General features: G+C 59.4%; 3 protein-coding genes across 10 annotated transcripts; 2 read left to right on the top strand and 1 right to left on the bottom strand.

Moving 5' to 3' along the window:
- Positions 1-112: 112 nt before the first annotated feature.
- Positions 113-13,202, bottom strand: GUK1 (guanylate kinase 1). Of its 8 annotated transcripts, none has more exons than XM_080579532.1 (10): positions 8,915-9,382; positions 8,511-8,641; positions 7,589-7,741; positions 7,338-7,451; positions 5,837-5,878; positions 4,629-4,725; positions 1,668-1,806; positions 936-1,020; positions 527-612; positions 113-281 (listed from the first exon to the last, which is right to left on the bottom strand). In XM_080579532.1, exons 4-10 carry the CDS (start codon positions 7,447-7,449, stop codon positions 246-248), a joined length of 597 nt encoding a protein of 198 aa, XP_080435658.1. In that variant the 5' UTR covers positions 7,450-7,451; positions 7,589-7,741; positions 8,511-8,641; positions 8,915-9,382; the 3' UTR covers positions 113-245. The 8 variants fall into 8 exon arrangements, 3 of the variants coding, with proteins under 3 accessions (XP_080435658.1, XP_080435657.1, XP_080435659.1); XR_013946384.1 differs by lacking the exon at positions 113-281 and adding an exon at positions 2,335-2,509 and having other exon boundaries at positions 548-612; positions 1,631-1,806; positions 4,578-4,725; positions 8,915-10,595; XR_013946382.1 differs by lacking the exons at positions 113-281; positions 8,511-8,641; positions 8,915-9,382 and adding exons at positions 2,335-2,479; positions 13,090-13,173 and having other exon boundaries at positions 548-612; positions 1,631-1,806; positions 4,578-4,725.
- MRPL55 (mitochondrial ribosomal protein L55) lies at positions 13,182-14,500 on the top strand. The gene is made up of 4 exons (XM_080579535.1): positions 13,182-13,315; positions 13,711-13,805; positions 13,885-14,092; positions 14,228-14,500. Exons 2-4 carry the CDS (start codon positions 13,780-13,782, stop codon positions 14,372-14,374), a joined length of 381 nt encoding a protein of 126 aa, XP_080435661.1. The 5' UTR covers positions 13,182-13,315; positions 13,711-13,779; the 3' UTR covers positions 14,375-14,500.
- A 60-nt stretch (positions 14,501-14,560) lies between these two features.
- Positions 14,561-17,120, top strand: LOC308189479 (multiple myeloma tumor-associated protein 2 homolog). Its single transcript, XM_080579530.1, has 9 exons — positions 14,561-14,643; positions 15,029-15,137; positions 15,261-15,411; positions 15,497-15,542; positions 15,644-15,726; positions 15,857-15,929; positions 16,140-16,219; positions 16,468-16,608; positions 16,699-17,120. Exons 2-9 carry the CDS (start codon positions 15,044-15,046, stop codon positions 16,970-16,972), a joined length of 942 nt encoding a protein of 313 aa, XP_080435656.1. The 5' UTR covers positions 14,561-14,643; positions 15,029-15,043; the 3' UTR covers positions 16,973-17,120.
- The last annotated feature ends 374 nt before the right edge of the window (positions 17,121-17,494 follow it).

Raw genomic sequence — 17,494 nt, 5'->3', positions numbered from 1 at the left:
TGCCCCCCTGCAGCAGGTGCTGGGGAGTCGCTTGCAAATCGCCTGCGTGAGGAGCGACCCCGTGGGAGCACGGGCCGAGCACCCCCGGCGAACAGAAACAAGCCCAAGCGGCTTTCCTTTTCCTTCCTTTTAATAGAAACGTCCTAGGGTAACTCTGCGAGGAGGATCGGCCTAAAGGGAATGCCTCTTGAAATGAAACGCTGCGACGTGGTTCAGGAATGATAAGTTAAAACGTCCAAGCGGGCTCAGGACTTCCTGGATTCTTGGGTCTTCTGGATTTCCTGCAAGAAGACGGGGAAAACAACTGAGCAGCCGTCACTCTCGGGAAGCAGCGCGGGGTTTGACAGATCTGGAGAAGGCAGGGCTTGAGGAGCACAGCAAGGTTTGTCCTAGAGGCTCTCCATTTGTCCTAGAGGCTCTTCAGACCAGCGCGCCCCTGCTGTGCCGCCCAGGGACCTGCGCACGTTTTGCCCCTGCTCAGTGCAGCTTACCCGGGGAACGAGGCAGAAAACCCCCCGAAACTCACCTTCAGGAGCACCTCCTTCAATTCGGAGTAGGCTTTTTCTAGATCGTCGTTAACAATGACCAAGTCAAACAGGCCAGGCTCTTTACCTAGGGAAGGAGCCAAGGGCAGGGGAGTTAGAGGAGAACGCGTTCTTTCCCTGTGTCACCGCTCGTGCATGAGCCGAGCTCCTGCAGCATTTTATTATTATTATTTCAGCCACTGCCAACGCGCTCCTCTGCCAAACGCCCTCGAGGAACCGCAACGGGAAACGATGCAGGATGATGCTCAGATCCAAGCCAGCTCATGCCCGAGCCCTGCCAGCGCTCCTCGGGGAGCAGAAGGCAGACGTTCGTGCAGAAAGCAGCTCCTCAGTCACCAGCGCCCACCCCCCTCTCCCCGGGCACATTGCTCAGAGGCCCCCCGGACTTACTCAGTTCCAGATCTACGCGGGCTGCGCTCAAACGCTTCAGTAAACTTTCTTCTGTCTCAGTCTGTCGGTCACGTAGCCTCTTTTCCTAAACCCAATGACAAACGCATTAAAGAAACGAGCATCCCTGCCCCGAGAGCCAGGGCTGGGAGCCAGGATCCGTGGGCCTCTCTGCCACGTAACTCCTTGCACGGCTTCAGCAAGTCGCACGTGTGAGTCTGCGTCCCCCTCTGAACCACGTCGGTGGTTCGATTCTCCCAGAGGCACAGCGTGACCGGTATTTTATAGGGCCACGGGAGGCCAGAGGGCGTACAGGAATCCCAGCGCTGCAGAACCAGCCTTCTTAGGGTTAACTTTAGTAGCTGGAAGCAAGTCTCAGCACAAAACCTCCCCACCGTAAGCACACCTAACGCCTTTAAATCCTGGCCGTGCTGTAACAGAGCCTATAACCAACACCAGAAGTCTCACTTCAGCACGGAAGCCGTGCAGGAGGGACCCAAAACCAGGGCACGGGAAGGTTTATCATTGGGGTGAGGGCCTGGAGAGTCAGGCCCGGCAGGAGAGGAGCGTGCTTGGGAACACCTTCCTGCCCCCCTGCTGTGTGGTCCTTAAAATATGGGGATAAATCAACGTGGAGATAAACCAACAAGGGAGGAAATTGCTTGGGGGACGTGGCTTGAGAGCAAGGCGCCGATTACCTCTAACCGCTACTGGCAAGGGAAGGCAGCCGCTCACCAGAACGTCCATGGACGGGGGCTGCACGGAGATGTAGATGGGGTTCAGGTCCGTCCTCTTGATGTTCTTCACGCCTTGGATGTCGACGTCGAGGACGCAGATCTGGTTCTGGGCCTGCACAGCCTGCACCGCGGCTTTGCTGGGGACAGAACAGACGGGGAAGGGGTCAGAGCCTCCAGCCCCAGCACTGGGGGCTTGGTTCCCCCGCAGGAGGTCTGCGTAGGGCTGCCACGTGCCCAAACTGCGGCAGGAGGGAAGGAAGGGCCCGCTCTAAGCGGTTTCTCCTTCCTTGAATGCCCTCTGGGCCCCTGGGATGGTGCAGAGGGGCTGGGAAAGCCACGATGGAAGGTGTGGGAAGAGGTAATGGGTGACTATCCCATGAGCAGTGCGGCTCAAACACAGTCCATAAAGCTTCCACCTTCGACAAACACAGAAACAATTTCATCCTGAGAGCAAAACCGACTTCCCTTCCCTGTAAATCTCCCAGATCCCGTACCCATGCCCTCTCCTGAGGCACGCTGAGGACGCTTTGCCTATTTTTGCAAGATGCAGGATTAAAAAAATACGTATTTTTTTTAAGCAACGGCTCTCTCATACTCTAAAGGCGGTTGTCCCTTCCCACAAAACGGGCTGTATATACACCTGCCTTGAGGTTTTTCCTCAATACCTGCAGTCGTCCCTTGACAAGCAGCAACTCCAGCCCTCTCCCCGTGCGGCAGAGGTAACGGGTTTGGTTACCGGGTGTCAGCCCTCCCAGGGGGCTCTGCGGGCACTGTTTGTGCCGGGCACAGGTTCTCCTCCGAGCCAGGGCCCTGGACAAATACAGAGGTTTGCTGCCGCGCCTGTGTGGGAAGCAGGAAGAGCCCAGACCTGAGCATCACCCCCAGCAGATCCACAAAAACTCCCCCAAATGTGGCTTTTATTTATTTATTTTTTGGCTACAGGCTTCACCTGCTATCAGCAGGCGTCAGCCAGCTCCTGCCGCAAGCACTCCGCCGAGAGCCAGCAGCTCCCAACGCCTCTCCTCTGCCTGCAGCCTCTAGGTTAAACGAAGTCCTGGCTTCCTCTGGGCCATCCAAAGGCAGAGCCCTTTCAGGGGGCTCTGTCCCTAAAGAAATTCATTTTTGGGGTATTAAATGTTATTAGCTAGTGAGATTTTGGGAGCGCAAAGGATCGGCGGAAACTTCAGCTCCTCTGATAAGCACGAGGAGCTCTGTTCTAGCACGCATCGCATCAGAAACACCCTTAGGCACTTGTATGGAAACATAGGCTTGGACAGTTTCGGTACATAATGTTTGGGGTTAATTTCTGATCCGGGTTAATTTCAGCCTCCCACCCTTCACGCCCACTGCCAGACAGAGCAGAGGCGGCGTGAATATGCAGGGGGGACAGGAGACCACAGGGAGGGCCAAGGAGAAAAAGGCGTCAAACCCAACCCAAGCACATCACTGAAACCTATTTGTGCTGGTGGCATTTGACCTGCCAAGCTCTGCTCTTCCAAAATTACCACCACCAGGCAGACAAAAGCCAAGCCGTGTTCCTGCTCTCCCGTGCTGCCTCCCCATCGCTGACCGAATCGTCTGAGATGCACACGAGCACGTGTGCCCCTCGCCCCACGCCGCTCCGCCACCCACACGCCCTGAGGTCTCCCCAACACAATTTATTTTTTGAAAGGCGTTCGGGTCGCCGATTCCCTCCTAATCGCTCCTGATCCTGTTAGCCCTTTCCACCCAAGTTTGATTAAACGCCAAAATCCGCAAATTTCACAGAAGTCGGCCCCAGAAAGGAGCCATCCCGACACCCACCCCGAGGGAAGGGCCCCGCGACCAACTCGGACCGGGTCAGACATCAGGGAGCTGCCGCCTCCTCCGCGCGGCGGCCGAGCGGATTAAGCAGGGCGCGCAGGAAGGAAGGAAGGAAGGCAGCCTGTCCTACGCAGGATGTACCCGGGGGATTAAGGAGGCTGAGATTGGCTTGTGCTGGGTGTTTGAGGTAAACTGGACGGGGAGCTCTCGGGTTGGGTTCCTCTGGCCAAACGAGCGAGGCTGGGAGTGGGAAGGACAGCGCAGAGACCGCCCTCCCCCACTAGCCGCAGCGGGACCAGACCCGAGAGCCTGCCCCAGCCGCGGGGAAAGCAGCGACGTCCGCGCACGCTGCGTTCAAACGGCTTCGTTAAAACAGCCTCGTTAACGAAACGCAGAGTCCCTGGCCGCTCCTTTGGAGCCGTACACCTGCAGCACGCTCGGTTTGGGGGCATCCCATAAGGAAACCACCCTCAGAAGCTGCCTTTGCTTCTTCCAAAAAATGCTCCAAAAAAAGGCACGTTCAGCCCTTTAAGAAATACGAACCAGGTGAATTTCAGGTGACCGTCTTGAATTCAACTAATTAAGCATCCCAGGACATATTTACCTTTCCTTCGCAGGTCCTGTGCTGTAGTGCCACAGTTTCCTCACAATGATTACGTAAGATATCTGACTTCTAATTAACATTGCAGCTTAACGTTTTATTGATCGTCAGCTCCGATGCCCGGAGCAATGCTATTTTAAAATCCATCCAACTCTTTAACTCCAGTCAAGAGCGGCACGCAAGGCATCTTATTTGCAAGTCTGCGAGCACTTGGAAAATATTAAGTAGTGCCAACAGACTGTGAAAACTGCCCCTCTGCAAGAAAGCATTCAGCATACGAACAACTTTAGAAGTCCTACAGCCCACGGAGAATCTTACAATGCAGCGATGAACTAATTATAGCGAGGTAATTCTTTGCAGGATTTAACTTTGCGGTCTAACGATGACCAAATAAATCCGACGAGTACCTCACCACCAAAATGAAAGGCTTGATTAAGGCAAGAATCTGCGCATTGAGAAAAAAACAGTGTAATTAAGTTAAAATATCTTCTCCTTCACCCTAACCTCAGCTCCCAGCACCACCTGGGTTTGGTGGTGAGCGCCCGAGTCACGTACCTCGTCCCATACATATTTCCGGAGAACTCTGCATGCTCGATGAATTCCCCAGCATCGATTTCTTTCTTCATCTCCTCTCGAGTCACAAAGTGGTAATCTGGATGGGACAAACAGGAAAAATACCCAGAAATTAACAACTTTGAAGGTAAAGTTCATGGCCAAAAATGCAGGGATGGGTGCTCAGGGGAGAAGCACCTCAAAACCTCCTTAGTACAACGCTGGCAGTCTGTAGATAACTACTGCCTAATTGACATTTACGGCATCTCCTCGCCACCCCAACTGACCAGACACCTACTCAAACTATTCTGGAACTCCGTGGGGCCAGATGTGTTGCTGTGCCCCCTTCTCCACGCACCTTCCCCTTCCTGGTGCAGCGAGAAACCCGCCTGCAAGCTTGAAAGACACTACAACGGGACTGGCAAAGCCCTTGGTTTGAAAGCATTTATGATTAAAGACTAGGATGGGAACAAGAGAGAGGGGGACATAAAAGGGAAGGTGAAATATAAACAAACACAAACGTCTCTCTATCTTTTGTCCAATTTTCCCCCTTTCACTTCAGAGTGAAAGCTGCCTTTGGAAACCAAGTGCGAGCCTCATTTGATCCTTTCTGAAATACGGAAAGGAACCAGAAGCCAGGAAAGCATCCAGCCAGCTGCGCACAAGCTACTGACACAGATTGAGGAGTCTCACGAAGCAGCTGCACTTCCCCAGACGCTGTGCCTTTGATGCATCTAACCAGAGATGCGTGGCGCTTCAGAAAGTCGAGCCGTTCAAGCTCACGTATGGATTGGGGTGCTTGCACTGAGAGCCCTGCTTTGGAAACCTCGAGCAGTGTGCCACAGAGAGCGTCCAGAGAAAATAAAGACACACGTTCCGCCTCAACGAACACCTCACTGCTCAGTTAAGTTTGGTTTTGTTCTGCCGTATCCTTCCCTCTTCGTTTCTTCCCTCCAGCGCGTGGCACGTGCCGCAGAGCAGCAGCGACTACGGTCTTACGGCCACCGAGATCAAAACCAGAAGTAAACACATCCAGATGTATCACTACTGAATGCTTGCTCCTCCCGCCTGCGGAAACACACCCCAAAAACCACATTTGCAGGGCTATCTTATCTGCCAACTGGGATTCACGCATTTCACACCAAAATTCAGAAGTGTTCGGAGCAGTAACCTGGTGAATCGGGTGAGACACTGATCCCCACCACACTCACCTTTGCCATTTACTTCTCCCGGTCTCGGCTGCCTCGTCGTGTCTGCGAGCAAGAAACACGTTAATTGTGCGGGCTGACAAGGAAGTAAGAGTACAAAAGAAACAAGAGCGCACACGCCGCAGATTAACCCAACCACGCAGTGAGCTGATCCTCGGTTTAAAATGATCAAAGCTTCGGAATCAGCCAGCGTAAAGCGCCACGGCACCGTCAGTCGGCCTGTAATTGGAGAATCCTAGATAATCTGAAAGCAATCAGCTGAGATCGTTAGGGGCTGAGCAGTCAGTTTGGGACTTACCCGGCTGGGCTTGGTTTTCTGCTCTGCTACAGACCCCCTGTGCGATCCTGGACGCGTTACTCAGAGCCCTGCCTCGGTTCAGGGGAATTCGCAGCGCCCTGCTTTGCACGGTTAGCTTTATTTTAAGAGATGGCGTCACGCAGCACCCACACGGGGGCTGAAAATCCCAGATTTAATGAACAGGTGCTGAAAATCCCAGATTTAATGGAGGGGGCAAGGTGCTGCAGGTGAATACATCGGGCTGCCTCTGAAGCCTGCTGGAAGTCATTTGAAGTTGCATTATTTTAAGAACATGCCCACAATAAGGCGACAATCACCTCTGAGTTTGCTTAAAGCGCCGACTACCAAGGTCTGAGCTGCCTACAGAGATTTAGGGAAAAATACATACCAAGAGACAACCCTGGAGGAGACAAGGTTTAGTTTGGAGTGAATTCTTTAGTAAGATATTCAGCTGAATTAAAAAAATAGAATGAAACACAGTAAGTGAAAGATGTTTTAAAGTTTTTTCCACCTCCAGTACCATTAAACTCTTCCACATTCCAGTATTTGCTCTTTCACGACGGAATGAATCTGGATTTCACAGATCTAGAGGCAAGGATTCCACCTGCGGCATCCAAAGCATCAGGGCAGCAAAAAGTACTTTTAAGCACACTTAATGCCTTGCAGAGCCCCAGGGAAAATCAGGTGAATGAGCTGTGCGTGGCTGAATAATCTTCAAGGTGTCACTCGAGACAAAGGAAACAACATTTGTACTGCAACGGGCGAGCTGCCTAAAGAAAATCCCGTTCTCTGCTGCGATTAGAAAGCACAGTGGAATTGGCGACCCCGATGCGTGTCGTTATTACCCTACAGCCCTTAAAAAACATCCCAGAGAGCGCCACGCTATTTTGTAGGATTCAGCAGGAGGGGAAAGGTGTTTTAAGATTATTTTGCTCGTGTAAGCGAGCGTTTTGCACAGACAGACGTGCGATCTTCCCAGGAAACCGCGCGGTCCTGGCGGTTACGACACAAATCCCTCAAGTCTGCCGAGGCAGCGCCCCTTTCCCGCCGCCCGTGTCAGAGGACGAAGCGCCGAAATCTCCGGCTCTGCCGCGCGGGCCCTGGGCCCGCTATTCGGGACACGAACACAGCTACGGACTCGGGCTCCGGGCTGGCGACCCCAAACTCCGCTGCCCCAAACCCTCCCGGAGACACGCAGATACTCACGGGAGACGCTGAAGCCGAAGACGTTCTCGTAATCTTTAAACAATTTCTTTATCAAAGTGCTCTTCCCTGCACCCGACGGGCCACTCAGAACCACTGGCCTTGGTCCCTGCATGGCTAGAGGGACAGAAAAATACAGAGCCGGTTAGAAAAACACAGCAAACACAGCCGCAGGTTCCCAGGGGCATCTCAGGACCATCGAAGCGTCCATCCTCTCCCCCCTGTGTGTATAATCCAGGGGAAATAAAGCTCACAGCCTCGCAGCAGCAGCCTGGGCACGGACAACAGACACCCGCGGGTCCCAGCCGCGCCCCGCGGCTCGAGGCGCGTCAGCACGCGAGAAGGGTTCAGCTCCCGGAACAGAAAGCAGGCAGCCTCGGGACACGCGGACTTTTTGGCAGTCGTTTCTTCGGGCAGAAAGAAAAGAACGGGCGTTTTCACGTGCCTGCCTCCCCGGGGAGGAAGGGAGGTTGATTATTGACGCTGGGGGGGGCCTGCAGGCTGCCATCCACCCGCAGCAATTCGGCAGCCTGTAACCCGGAGGTGACCCCACGAGCAGGACGAATCCGACGGGTCTGGGTTTCCCTATTTAAAGCCGACGACTTCGTGCAAGCGGCAAAGCCCCGGGGAAGGCATTTTTTTTTTTTTTTAACCTCACCAGCTGGGCCTGGCCCCAGGAGAACCCAGAAGACGGACAGCGTGACGCCTTCCCGTTTCTAATCAGACCGCGGCAATGTCACCCCGACCTCCCAAATCGCTCCTGAACCATCCTTAAGCCAAACGCGGCCTCTCACCAAACCCCGCCCCGCCGGCTAATCCGGCCTCGCTGCCTCCCTGACCCCAGCCTGCGGGCGCTGGATGCCTCCTTATCCCTAAATCCCCTCCGCACGGCTCCGTGATATCGCGGGCAGCTCTAAAGCCAGCAAATTATGGGATTTTTTCCCCTGTCCCCTAAGGAATCTCGGTATTTGCCTGACCTGAGCTTATCCAGGGCGGTAGGAAGAGGCAGGCATGGGAACAAAACCACCCAAGTTCAATCGCTGGCCAAAAGGGAGCTGGTTGCTCTTGCTTTTTTTTGGGTGCTGCAGGATTAGCCCCACCGTCTGCGCGTTACCACGTTGCTGGGTTGGGCTTCTCCATCCGAAAAAAAACAAAAATCATCAAGGCTGGGCAAACCTTTAAGAAGTCCCCGTGGGGATGGGCCGGCGCCGTCCTTCCCTTCGCCTTTGCTCCTTGGCGGTTCCCGAAGATAATCACAGAATCACCCCGAGTTGGAAGGGACCCACAAGGATCATCGAGTCCAACTCCTGAAATCACGGGTTTTCCCTAAATGCTCAGCCCCAAAAGCTGGAGAACACCCTCTGCAGCTCCCCGCCACCACACTGCCTGCAGCAGGGCAGCGAAGCCGCCCCCCTGACCTGCCCAAAGCTCCTCTCCTCTCCCTGCTTGTTCCCCTCACCGTAAATCAGGCAGGAGAGCGCTGGGGAGCCAGTTTATCCCCTCCCCAGTCGCTCCAGCATGCTCCAAACACGCCTCTTCCCGCGGCACCAGCCCTGTGCGTCGCCGCCGTGCGTCCCTACCTCGTGCTTTTGCTCCCTTCCAGCTCCTCGCGACGGGCTCGCAGGCAGAACGCCGGGCTGCGTGTGAGCTGTTTAATCGCCCGGGGGTGATTTTAAGACGGCCGACGAAGACCGCCCGCTGATCTTTAATCTTCTCCCGTGGCTTCTGCTCCGCTCCCTGCTCCGGCAGCTGGCCAAGGCAGGCAAAAGCAGAGCTGGCTGGGGCAGGGCAGCGAGCCTCGTGTCCTCAGGGAGCACCAAACCCGGCTAACCATGACCTACCGCTCCATCTTTTCTGTTTCTAGGAGCTTTCTGGAAATCCTGAGGCTCCCAAAATCCTCAGTGGATGGGAGCCGACTGCCCCGAGTTCTTGTTTCGGAGGGTCTTGACTTCGCAGCACCCCTTTCCATCACGCACCTTCGCTCCGCCCAGCACCTCCTTTCTTTGGGAAAAAGGCTACGAGTAAACCGGAGGACTCACAGGCGTTCCCTCTTGCCTCCCCCCCCCAAACACAGCCCACCTCCTTTGCCGGGGACCTCTGCGAGCAGAGGAAAACGCGACGTAATTTACAGGGGGAAAAAAAAAGCGATTTCCACCGCCAGATGAAGGGGCCAGGCCCTCCGCGGGCGGCAGGCAGCAAACACCCAGCTGGCAAGGCAAAAATAGCTCTCGGGGCCGGCCTGGCACGCGTTTTCGGAAGGCCTGGCACGGCGCAGCCCCCTGCCCCTACGTGTCACGTTTTCAAGCCGTGTTTGTAGCTGTAAGAATTACAGGGACGTTTTGAGCAGAAGTTGAATTTCCCCCCTTCTCCACTCAGGTTTTGACATTTTCAGACCCCGCCGGGGCTGCGAGGTGACGAAGAGGACAAGCGAGCGGCGGGCAGGGAGCACCTCCCAGGCCAGCCCTGCCTCCTAAAGCCACCCCGGATTTTAACTGGCAGGCAGCACAGAGCCAGGAAGGCGAAGGACAGACATCACAGGAGTTACACGAAATTAAAGCCGCTTAGCTGGCAGCCCGTAAGGAGCACGCAAAGCCCCCTGCCCGAGTCGAAAAGCAGCTTACAGGACGGTTTCTCTGGAGCCCCAGGAAAGGTCTCCCGGATTAGGAGTATAAACCCATTCCCTATTTTTAGCAGGTTCTTCGGAGGTGCAACTCTGACTTGGTAAGTGTGGAGACTCTTCCTGAGCAGGCAGCAACAGCTCAGGAACCACCCGCATCCACCCGGGGAGCCCCAGAGGCTTTGCAGAAGAACACTGCCCTGAGGGGACGCTTTAATCAAAGGGAATTACTCGCTTTTTTAACCTGTTCTACAAAATTCTTCCTTGCCACCAGGCCTCGTTGTCCACAGCCCACTTAACGGGATCGCCTCGTCAGCCGCACGGAACGAGCCCCCTGATCAAGCACCAACAGCCGGTCACACGCTCGGCTGCGGCTCCGTGCGGGTAATTCCTCCTCCCTGCCCAAAAAGCGGCGCTGAAACGGGAGCAGAGCACCCCCACGCAGCTGGGCTGGCAGGAGCACCCGAACAACCTTACTGCTGGAAGCGATTAACCCCAAAGTGCTAATTAACCCCCCCCCCCCCCCCACCGACAGCAGCGACTAGCAGTCCTGGCTTCGCAGAGGGCAGCCTTGAGCTCGAACCGCTCCCTGCGGAGCTCAGTCAGGTGCAGGATGCAGCCCCAGGACGTTGTCCAGCTGCAGCACCGCAGAGCTCAGTGCTGCTGGGGGACCCTCAGCCCCTCGAGGGAACGCTCAGACCCTCACAGGACCCCCACAGGATCCTCCCCAGCCCCTCAGAGCCCCCCCTGGACCCTCACTGCCCCCCCATGGTCCTTCACAGCCCCTCACTGACCCCCCAACCTCACAGGGTCCCCTGGCCCCTCACAGGGTCCCCTGGCCCCTCACAGGACCCCCAGCCCCTCACAGGGACCCAGAAGCCCCTCACAGGACCCCCCCAGTTCCTCAGAGCCCCCCTCAGCGACCCCCTGAGCCCCTCACAAGATCTTCACAGGACGACCCCAGCCCCTCATAGGACCCCCGGCCCCTCACTGCCCCCCCTCAGCCCCTGACAGGACCCCCCAACCCCTCACAACCCCCCAAGCCCCTGACAGGACCCCCCACCGGACCCCCCCCAGCCCCTCATAGGGATCTCACAGGACCACAGCAGCCCCTCACAGCTCACCTCCCCCCCCACCCCCCCAAAAAAAAGGCTCAAATGACCCTCACAGCAATCCCAGCCCCTCACAGGGACCTCACAGGACGACCTCACAGACCCCCTAGCCCCTCACAGGGCCTCCTCAGTCCCTCAGAGCCCGCCCCCCCCCCCCCCCAGAGACCCCCTCAGCCCCTGACAGGAACCCCCTGGTCCCTCACGGGAACCCCCCCAGCCCCTCACAGTGACCTCACAGGACCCCAGAAGCCCCTCACAGGACCCCCCAGGTCCTCATAGCCCCCCCAGGGACCCTCTCAGCCCCTCACAGGATCCTCACAGGACCCCCCCCCAGCCCCTCACAGGGACCTTACAGGACCCCCCCAACCCCTCACAGCCCCTCGAAGGATCCTCAGAGCCCCCCCAGCCCCTCACAGCACCTTCACAGGACGACCTCATAGCCCCCCTAGCCCCTCATAAGACCTCCTCAGCCCCTCAGAGCCCCCCCCCCCCGAGACCCCCTCAGCCCGACGGGATCCTCACAGGACCCCAGAAGCCCCCCACAGGATCTTCACAGGAACCCCCCGGCCCCTCACAGGACCCCTCAGACCCTGACAGGAACCCCCTGGTCCCTCACGGGAACCCCCCCAGCCCCTCACAGGGACCTCACAGGACCCCAGAAGCCCCTCACTGGACCTCCTCAGCTCCTCAGAGACCCCCCGGGGACCCTCTCAGCCCCTCACAGGATCCTCACAGGACCCCACAAGACCCCCTGGCCCCTCACAACCCTCCAAGCCCCTCACAGGACCCCCCCAGCCCCTCACGGGGACCTTACAGGACCCCAGCAGCCCCTCACAGCCCCTCGAAGGACCCCCAGAGGCCCCCCAGCCCCTCACAGTACTCCAGAAGCCCCTCACAGGACGACCTCACAGACCCCCTAGCCCCTCACAAGACCTCCTCAGTCCCTCAGAGCCTCCTCCTCCCCCCCCCCGATACCCCCTCAGCCCCTGACAGGATCCTCTCAGGACCCCAGCAGCCCCTCACAGGATCTTCACAGGAACCCCCCAGCCCCTCACAGGACCCCAGAAGCCCCTCACGGGACCTCCTCAGTTCCTCAGAGACCCCCAGGGACCACCTCAGCCCCTCACAGGATCCTCACAGGAGCCCCCCAGCCCCTCACAGAGACCTTACAGGACCCCCGCAGCCCCTCACAGCCCCTCGAAGGATCCTCAGAGCCCCCCCATCCCCTCACAGGACCTCCTCAGTCCCTCAGAGCCCCCCCCTCCCCCCCCCCAGAGACCCCCTCAGCCCCTCACAGGATCCTCACAGGACCCCACAAGACCCCCTGGCCCCTCGCAACCCTCCAAGCCCCTCACAGGACCCCCCCAGCCCCTCACGGGGACCTCACAGGACCCCAGCAGCCCCTCACAGCCCCTCGAAGGACCCCCAGAGGCCCCCCAGCCCCTCACAGGACTCCAGAAGCCCCTCACAGGACGACCTCACAGACCCCCTAGCCCCTCACAAGACCTCCTCAGTCCCTCAGAGCCCCCCCCTCCCCCCCCCCGATACCCCCTCAGCCCCTGACAGGATCCTCACAGGACCCCAGCAGCCCCTCACAGGATCTTCACAGGAACCCCCCGGCCCCTCACAGGACCCCAGAAGCCCCTCACGGGACCTCCTCAGTTCCTCAGACCCCCAGGGACCACCTCAGCCCCTCACAGGATCCTCACAGGATCCTCACAGGACCCTCACAGGAGCCCCCCAGCCCCTCACAGGGACCTTACAGGACCCCCGCAGCCCCTCACAGCCCCTCGAAGGATCCTCAGAGCCCCCCCTAGCCCCTCACAGGACCTCCTCAGCCCCTCAGAGCCCCCCCCCCCCCCCCCAGAGACCCCCTCAGCCCCTGACAGGATCCTCACAGGACCCCAGAAGCTCCTCACAGGATCTTCGCGGGAACCCCCCAGCCCCTCACAGGGACCTCACAGGACCCCAGAAGCCCCTCACAGGATCCCCCAGGTCCTCAGAGCCCCCCCCGTCCCCCCCTCACCCGCCGCCGCCCGGGCGATGGCTCCGCGCAGCCGCCGCCAGCTCATGGGGGGGAAGCGGCACCGAGGGGGGGGGGGGGGGGGGAAGGGGCGGGGCCTGCGCCTCAGCGAGGCCACGCCCCCTCGAGCGAGGCCGCGCCCATCTCGTCGAGGCCACGCCCCCTCGTCCCGGCGCGCGGAGCCCCGCCGGGGGAAAAGGGGAGGCGGCGGCCGTTGCGGGGCGGTCACGTGAGCGGGGCGAACCACGAGGGCGGGCTGGGCGGGGGGGGCCGGGCCGTACCTTGAGGGGGCTGGAGGGGGGGGGGGGAAGGTGAGGGCCGAACCATGGAGGCGGCTGGAGGGGAGGGGGCGCCCCGAGTGGGGGCGGGGCCGACCCTGGGCTGAACCACTGAGGGGAGGGCGGGGGGGGGAAGCGGGGCAAACCATTGTGCGGGTGTGCGGGGGGAGCGGGCGCCATTTTGGAGGCGGCGGGCCGTGAGGGCGCGGGCGCCATCTTGAGGCTGAGGGGTGGCGGGGGGCGGCGGCGGCTTGGGGGCACGGGCTGGGGTTAAACCCGTCCCTGAGGTGTTAACAGGGCTCGTTAGGGCTTCGTCTGTCCCTGTGACCGCTGTCCTTGTCCTTAGGTTGTCTGAGGGAGTGGCACCGCATCCCCTCACACCCCTGTGCTGCACCTGAGCCTGGCCCAGGCCGGGATGGCAGCCCTGAGGAGATCCCTGAGGTAAACATGGAGCCTTCAGCCCCCTCACGGCTCCCAGCAGGGCTGGTGCTGACCCATTATGTCCAATTTATCTCCCCAGCCTCCTGCTGCTGCAGCTCGACGCCGTGCCCCGCGGGCTGCCGACGCCTCGCCGCCTGCACACCGCCTGCATCCAGGCCAACTCCAACCGGGTGGCCGTGTCCCGCCTGCAGCGCCAGGCGTACGGCCGCCAGTACCCGCTGCTGCTGGTCAGGACCGACGGCTCCACCATCCACATCCGCTACAAGGAGCCCAAGAAGATCCTCATGGTAAGGCGCTCACCTCACCAGAACCCTTTACTGAGGAACACTGTGGCAACTATTGATTTATTTGAAGATCAAAACCCAGTGTTGGATGCTCTGATGCTTCCCAGTGTCACTTTTTGATGTCTTTTTTCCCCACAGTTGCCCCTGGACAGCAACACGCTGCCCGAGGCGGAGAGGAAGGCCCGGCTGCGGCGGCAGTTCCCCACTAAACTGAGGGCCAGGGAGGACGAGGACACCTTCGACAAGCTGGACATGGAGAAATACAAGAAATTCTGGAAAAAGTGACGCCGTGAAGCTCGTTGCAAAAAGCGAGGCAGCACTTCGGGGGTCGCTCCTGCCGAGACGGGACGGCCGACAGACTGTGACCTAACAGCAACGTGTTAAAAAATAATAATAGTTTGTCCTGGAGAATTTGGGGTGGTTTTGCTTTATTTGTCTCCCTCAGGGGAGCTCCCCCCGCGGTGGTTCAGCCCGACTCCCTCCCCCCCCTTATCTCCCCGGTGGTGGCTCCCGGGCGGGGCTGCGGGGTGCGCGGGGCCTGAGCGGCGCGGGAGGTGCGTGGGGGGGGGGGGGGGGACACCGGGAATAGAGGGGGAGGTGGGGGGGATCCGGGCCCTGCCACCGCCTCTGAGCCCCCGGCGTTGTGCTGCTGGGGCCGCAGCCCCTGCCGCCCCTCCTCACCGGCTGTGCGGGCCTTTCTGGGCCTTGCTGAGCCCCCCCCCAACTCGTGTAACCCCCCGCAACCCCCTCCCAGCCAACGCAGAACCGCCACTTTGCACTGTCTCAGGGTTTTCTCCCTTCTCTGACCTCTGCACCCATGGGTTTGGGGCTTTTTGGGGGGTACGCTTGCTGTAAGCCCCCCCACACACACACTCAGTTATGGGGTGTGGGGGGGCTCTGCTGGCAGGGCGGGGGTGAAACGGGGGCTGACTCTTGCAGCGCGCCCCCGGCACCATGTTCGGCTCGTCCCGAGGCGGGGTGCGAGGGGGCCAGGACCAGTTCAGCTGGGAGGATGTCAAGACGGACAAACAGAGGGAAAACTACCTGGGTGAGTTCCCCCGCACCGCCTGGGGTTGGGGGGGCTGGCGGGTCGGGGAGAGAAAGGGGGGGGGGGGGGGCAAACGCCTCGTGCCCCCCCCCATCCCCCCACCTCCAATTTGTGTCCCTGCAGGAAACTCCCTGATGGCCCCGGTGGGCCGGTGGCAGAAGGGCAAGGACCTGACGTGGTACGCCAAGAGCAAGAAGGAGGCCACCCCGCTGTCCCGCGAGGAGGAGCTGGCCGCTGTCCGCCTGGCCGAGCAGGAGGCCATGATGGCAGCCCTGTGAGTGCCCCCCCCCGTCACCCCCCCCTCCCCCCAAAATAAGTGCTTTGGACGCCCCCCAGCACCCTTTTTTTTTTTGTTGTAGGGGCTACAAGAATGTGAAGAGGCAACCCACGGGGCTCAGCAAGGAGGTGAGGGGGTCCCCACGCTGTCCCTGCAGGTTGGGGTGTCCCCCCCAGCTCTGTTTTTTTTTTGGGGGGGGGGGCACACGACTCAGTGCTCTCTCCCGCAGGACCTGGCCGAGGTGTGCAAGCGGGACGGCGCGGAGCGAGCTGAGAAAGACGTGGACCGGGTGGTGGGCTTGGGCAGCTCCAGGTGGGCACTGAGACGCCGGGTTTCAGAGCGGTTTTATTTTACCTTTTTTTAATCATTATCGTCATTTTTCACATTTACTTTATTTATTTATTTTTATCATTATTATTATTTTTCACATTTCTGTCCCCAGTGGCAGCGCCGGCCGGGTGATGCTCTCCAAGGAGGACAAGGAGGCGGCCAAGATGGGGCTCTCCGTCTTCACAGTACGTCGGGGCCGACCCGCGAGCATTTCCCGTGTTCTCCTTGCATGGTTTGGAAGAAGTGCGGGGTTGGAAGCGACAACTGCGGGCATTTCAACTTGGTCCCAAAGTTAATTTCCCCCTTTTAAAGGGAGAAAGCGCCTCTCTTGTGTAATTCAGAGCTTTGGGCAAGCCCGTGGACTCGCTCCGCGTTTTCCTCTCTCCAATCTCCAGCACCAGAAGGTCCCCGGCAGTCCCGAGGCGTCCGGCTCCAAGAGGAAGCAGGACAAGGAGGAGAAGGCGGAGGAGAAGCGGTGAGGGTGGGAGACGTCCCACTGCCACCCAAGAATCCCAAAACCTCTGGGAATCCACTCCCAAAACCTCTGCTTCACCCCCAAAACCCCTTTTTCACCCCAGGCGTCTCCTTTACCAGGGAGACCCGCGGGGGGAGTGCATGGAGGGGGGGCTGGGGACGAGTTTTTGGCAGAGGAAGGGGCTGGAGGGACATGGGGGGGGGGGCAGGGACCCGCCAGCGCTGCCTGATTTCTCCCCGACCCCGCAGGACGGAGAGCGGCAAGAAAGCCAAAAAGGAGAAGAAGAAAAGGAAAAAGAAAAAACACAAGAAGGAAAAGAAAAAGGACAAACATCACAAGCGGGCGGCCTCCCCGTCCTCCTCAGCCTCCTCTCCGGACCGGGACGAGAGGTAACGGGGCGAGGGGAACGCAGCGGGGCCGGGATGTCCCCGAATGTCCCCGATGTGTCCCCGGCTCTGACCTTCCCCCTGTCCCCGCAGGCACCACCGGAGGAAAGCCCAGGACCGCCCCGAGGCCTCACGGCACCGGCGCCGCCACGACACCACAGACTCCTCCTCCTCCTCCTCCGGCAGCGAGGAAGGCTCGGGCAGGAGCCCCTCGCGCTGCCCGGCCCGCAGGAGGGCGCGGAGCCGGAGCGGGGACGGCCACCGGCCCCCGTCCCCGCGCCACAAGGGCAGGAAGAGGAGCAGGAGCCGCTCTCCCCGCTCCCGCGGCGGGGCCAGGCAGCGCCACGACACCGAGCCGGGTGACTGAGGGGCTTTGCTGGGGAGCGGGGCCAGAGGTTTTCTATTTTTGAAGGTTATTCTTTAAATTAAACTCACAGCTCCGCTGGCGCCGTCTGGCTGGGGCGGGCTGGCCTCGGCGCAGCCCGGACTAAGCGCCGGCGAAGCGGCTGGCGGGGAGTTTTCTTTCTTTAAGCCCTTTTTTTAAGTTCATGAGCTGCGAAATAAAGGTGAGGCAGAGGCTGAGGAGCCCCCCCCCGATGCCGTGGGTGCCCCAAGCAGGTTGCTGCGGCGAGCCACCCACCCTGACCCCTCATTCTTTAATTTGGGGAGGCCTGGGCGTGAGCCACCACCTTCCCAGCAAGGCACGCGGATAAAAAAAGGAGGGATGGACGTGCCTTTTTTTTTGGCTGAGAAACGGCCTCTTTGGGTAAAAAGGAAGCCGCCCGAATTAGAAATCTCTGCTCTGCGCGGGGAGCAGCGCGCTCACGTTCCCCTCCGGGATTTGAAACCTCAGACCGCAGCCAGGGGGATTTACGTGCTCCGCGCGCCG

The sequence above is a fragment of the Anser brachyrhynchus genome (genome assembly GCF_964034855.1).
Source record: "Anser brachyrhynchus genome assembly, chromosome: 2".
NCBI classification, from domain to species: Eukaryota; Metazoa; Chordata; class Aves; order Anseriformes; family Anatidae; genus Anser; species Anser brachyrhynchus.
Note: the sequence above shows the minus strand (reverse complement) of the source record. Positions and strands in the feature narration are given on the sequence as shown.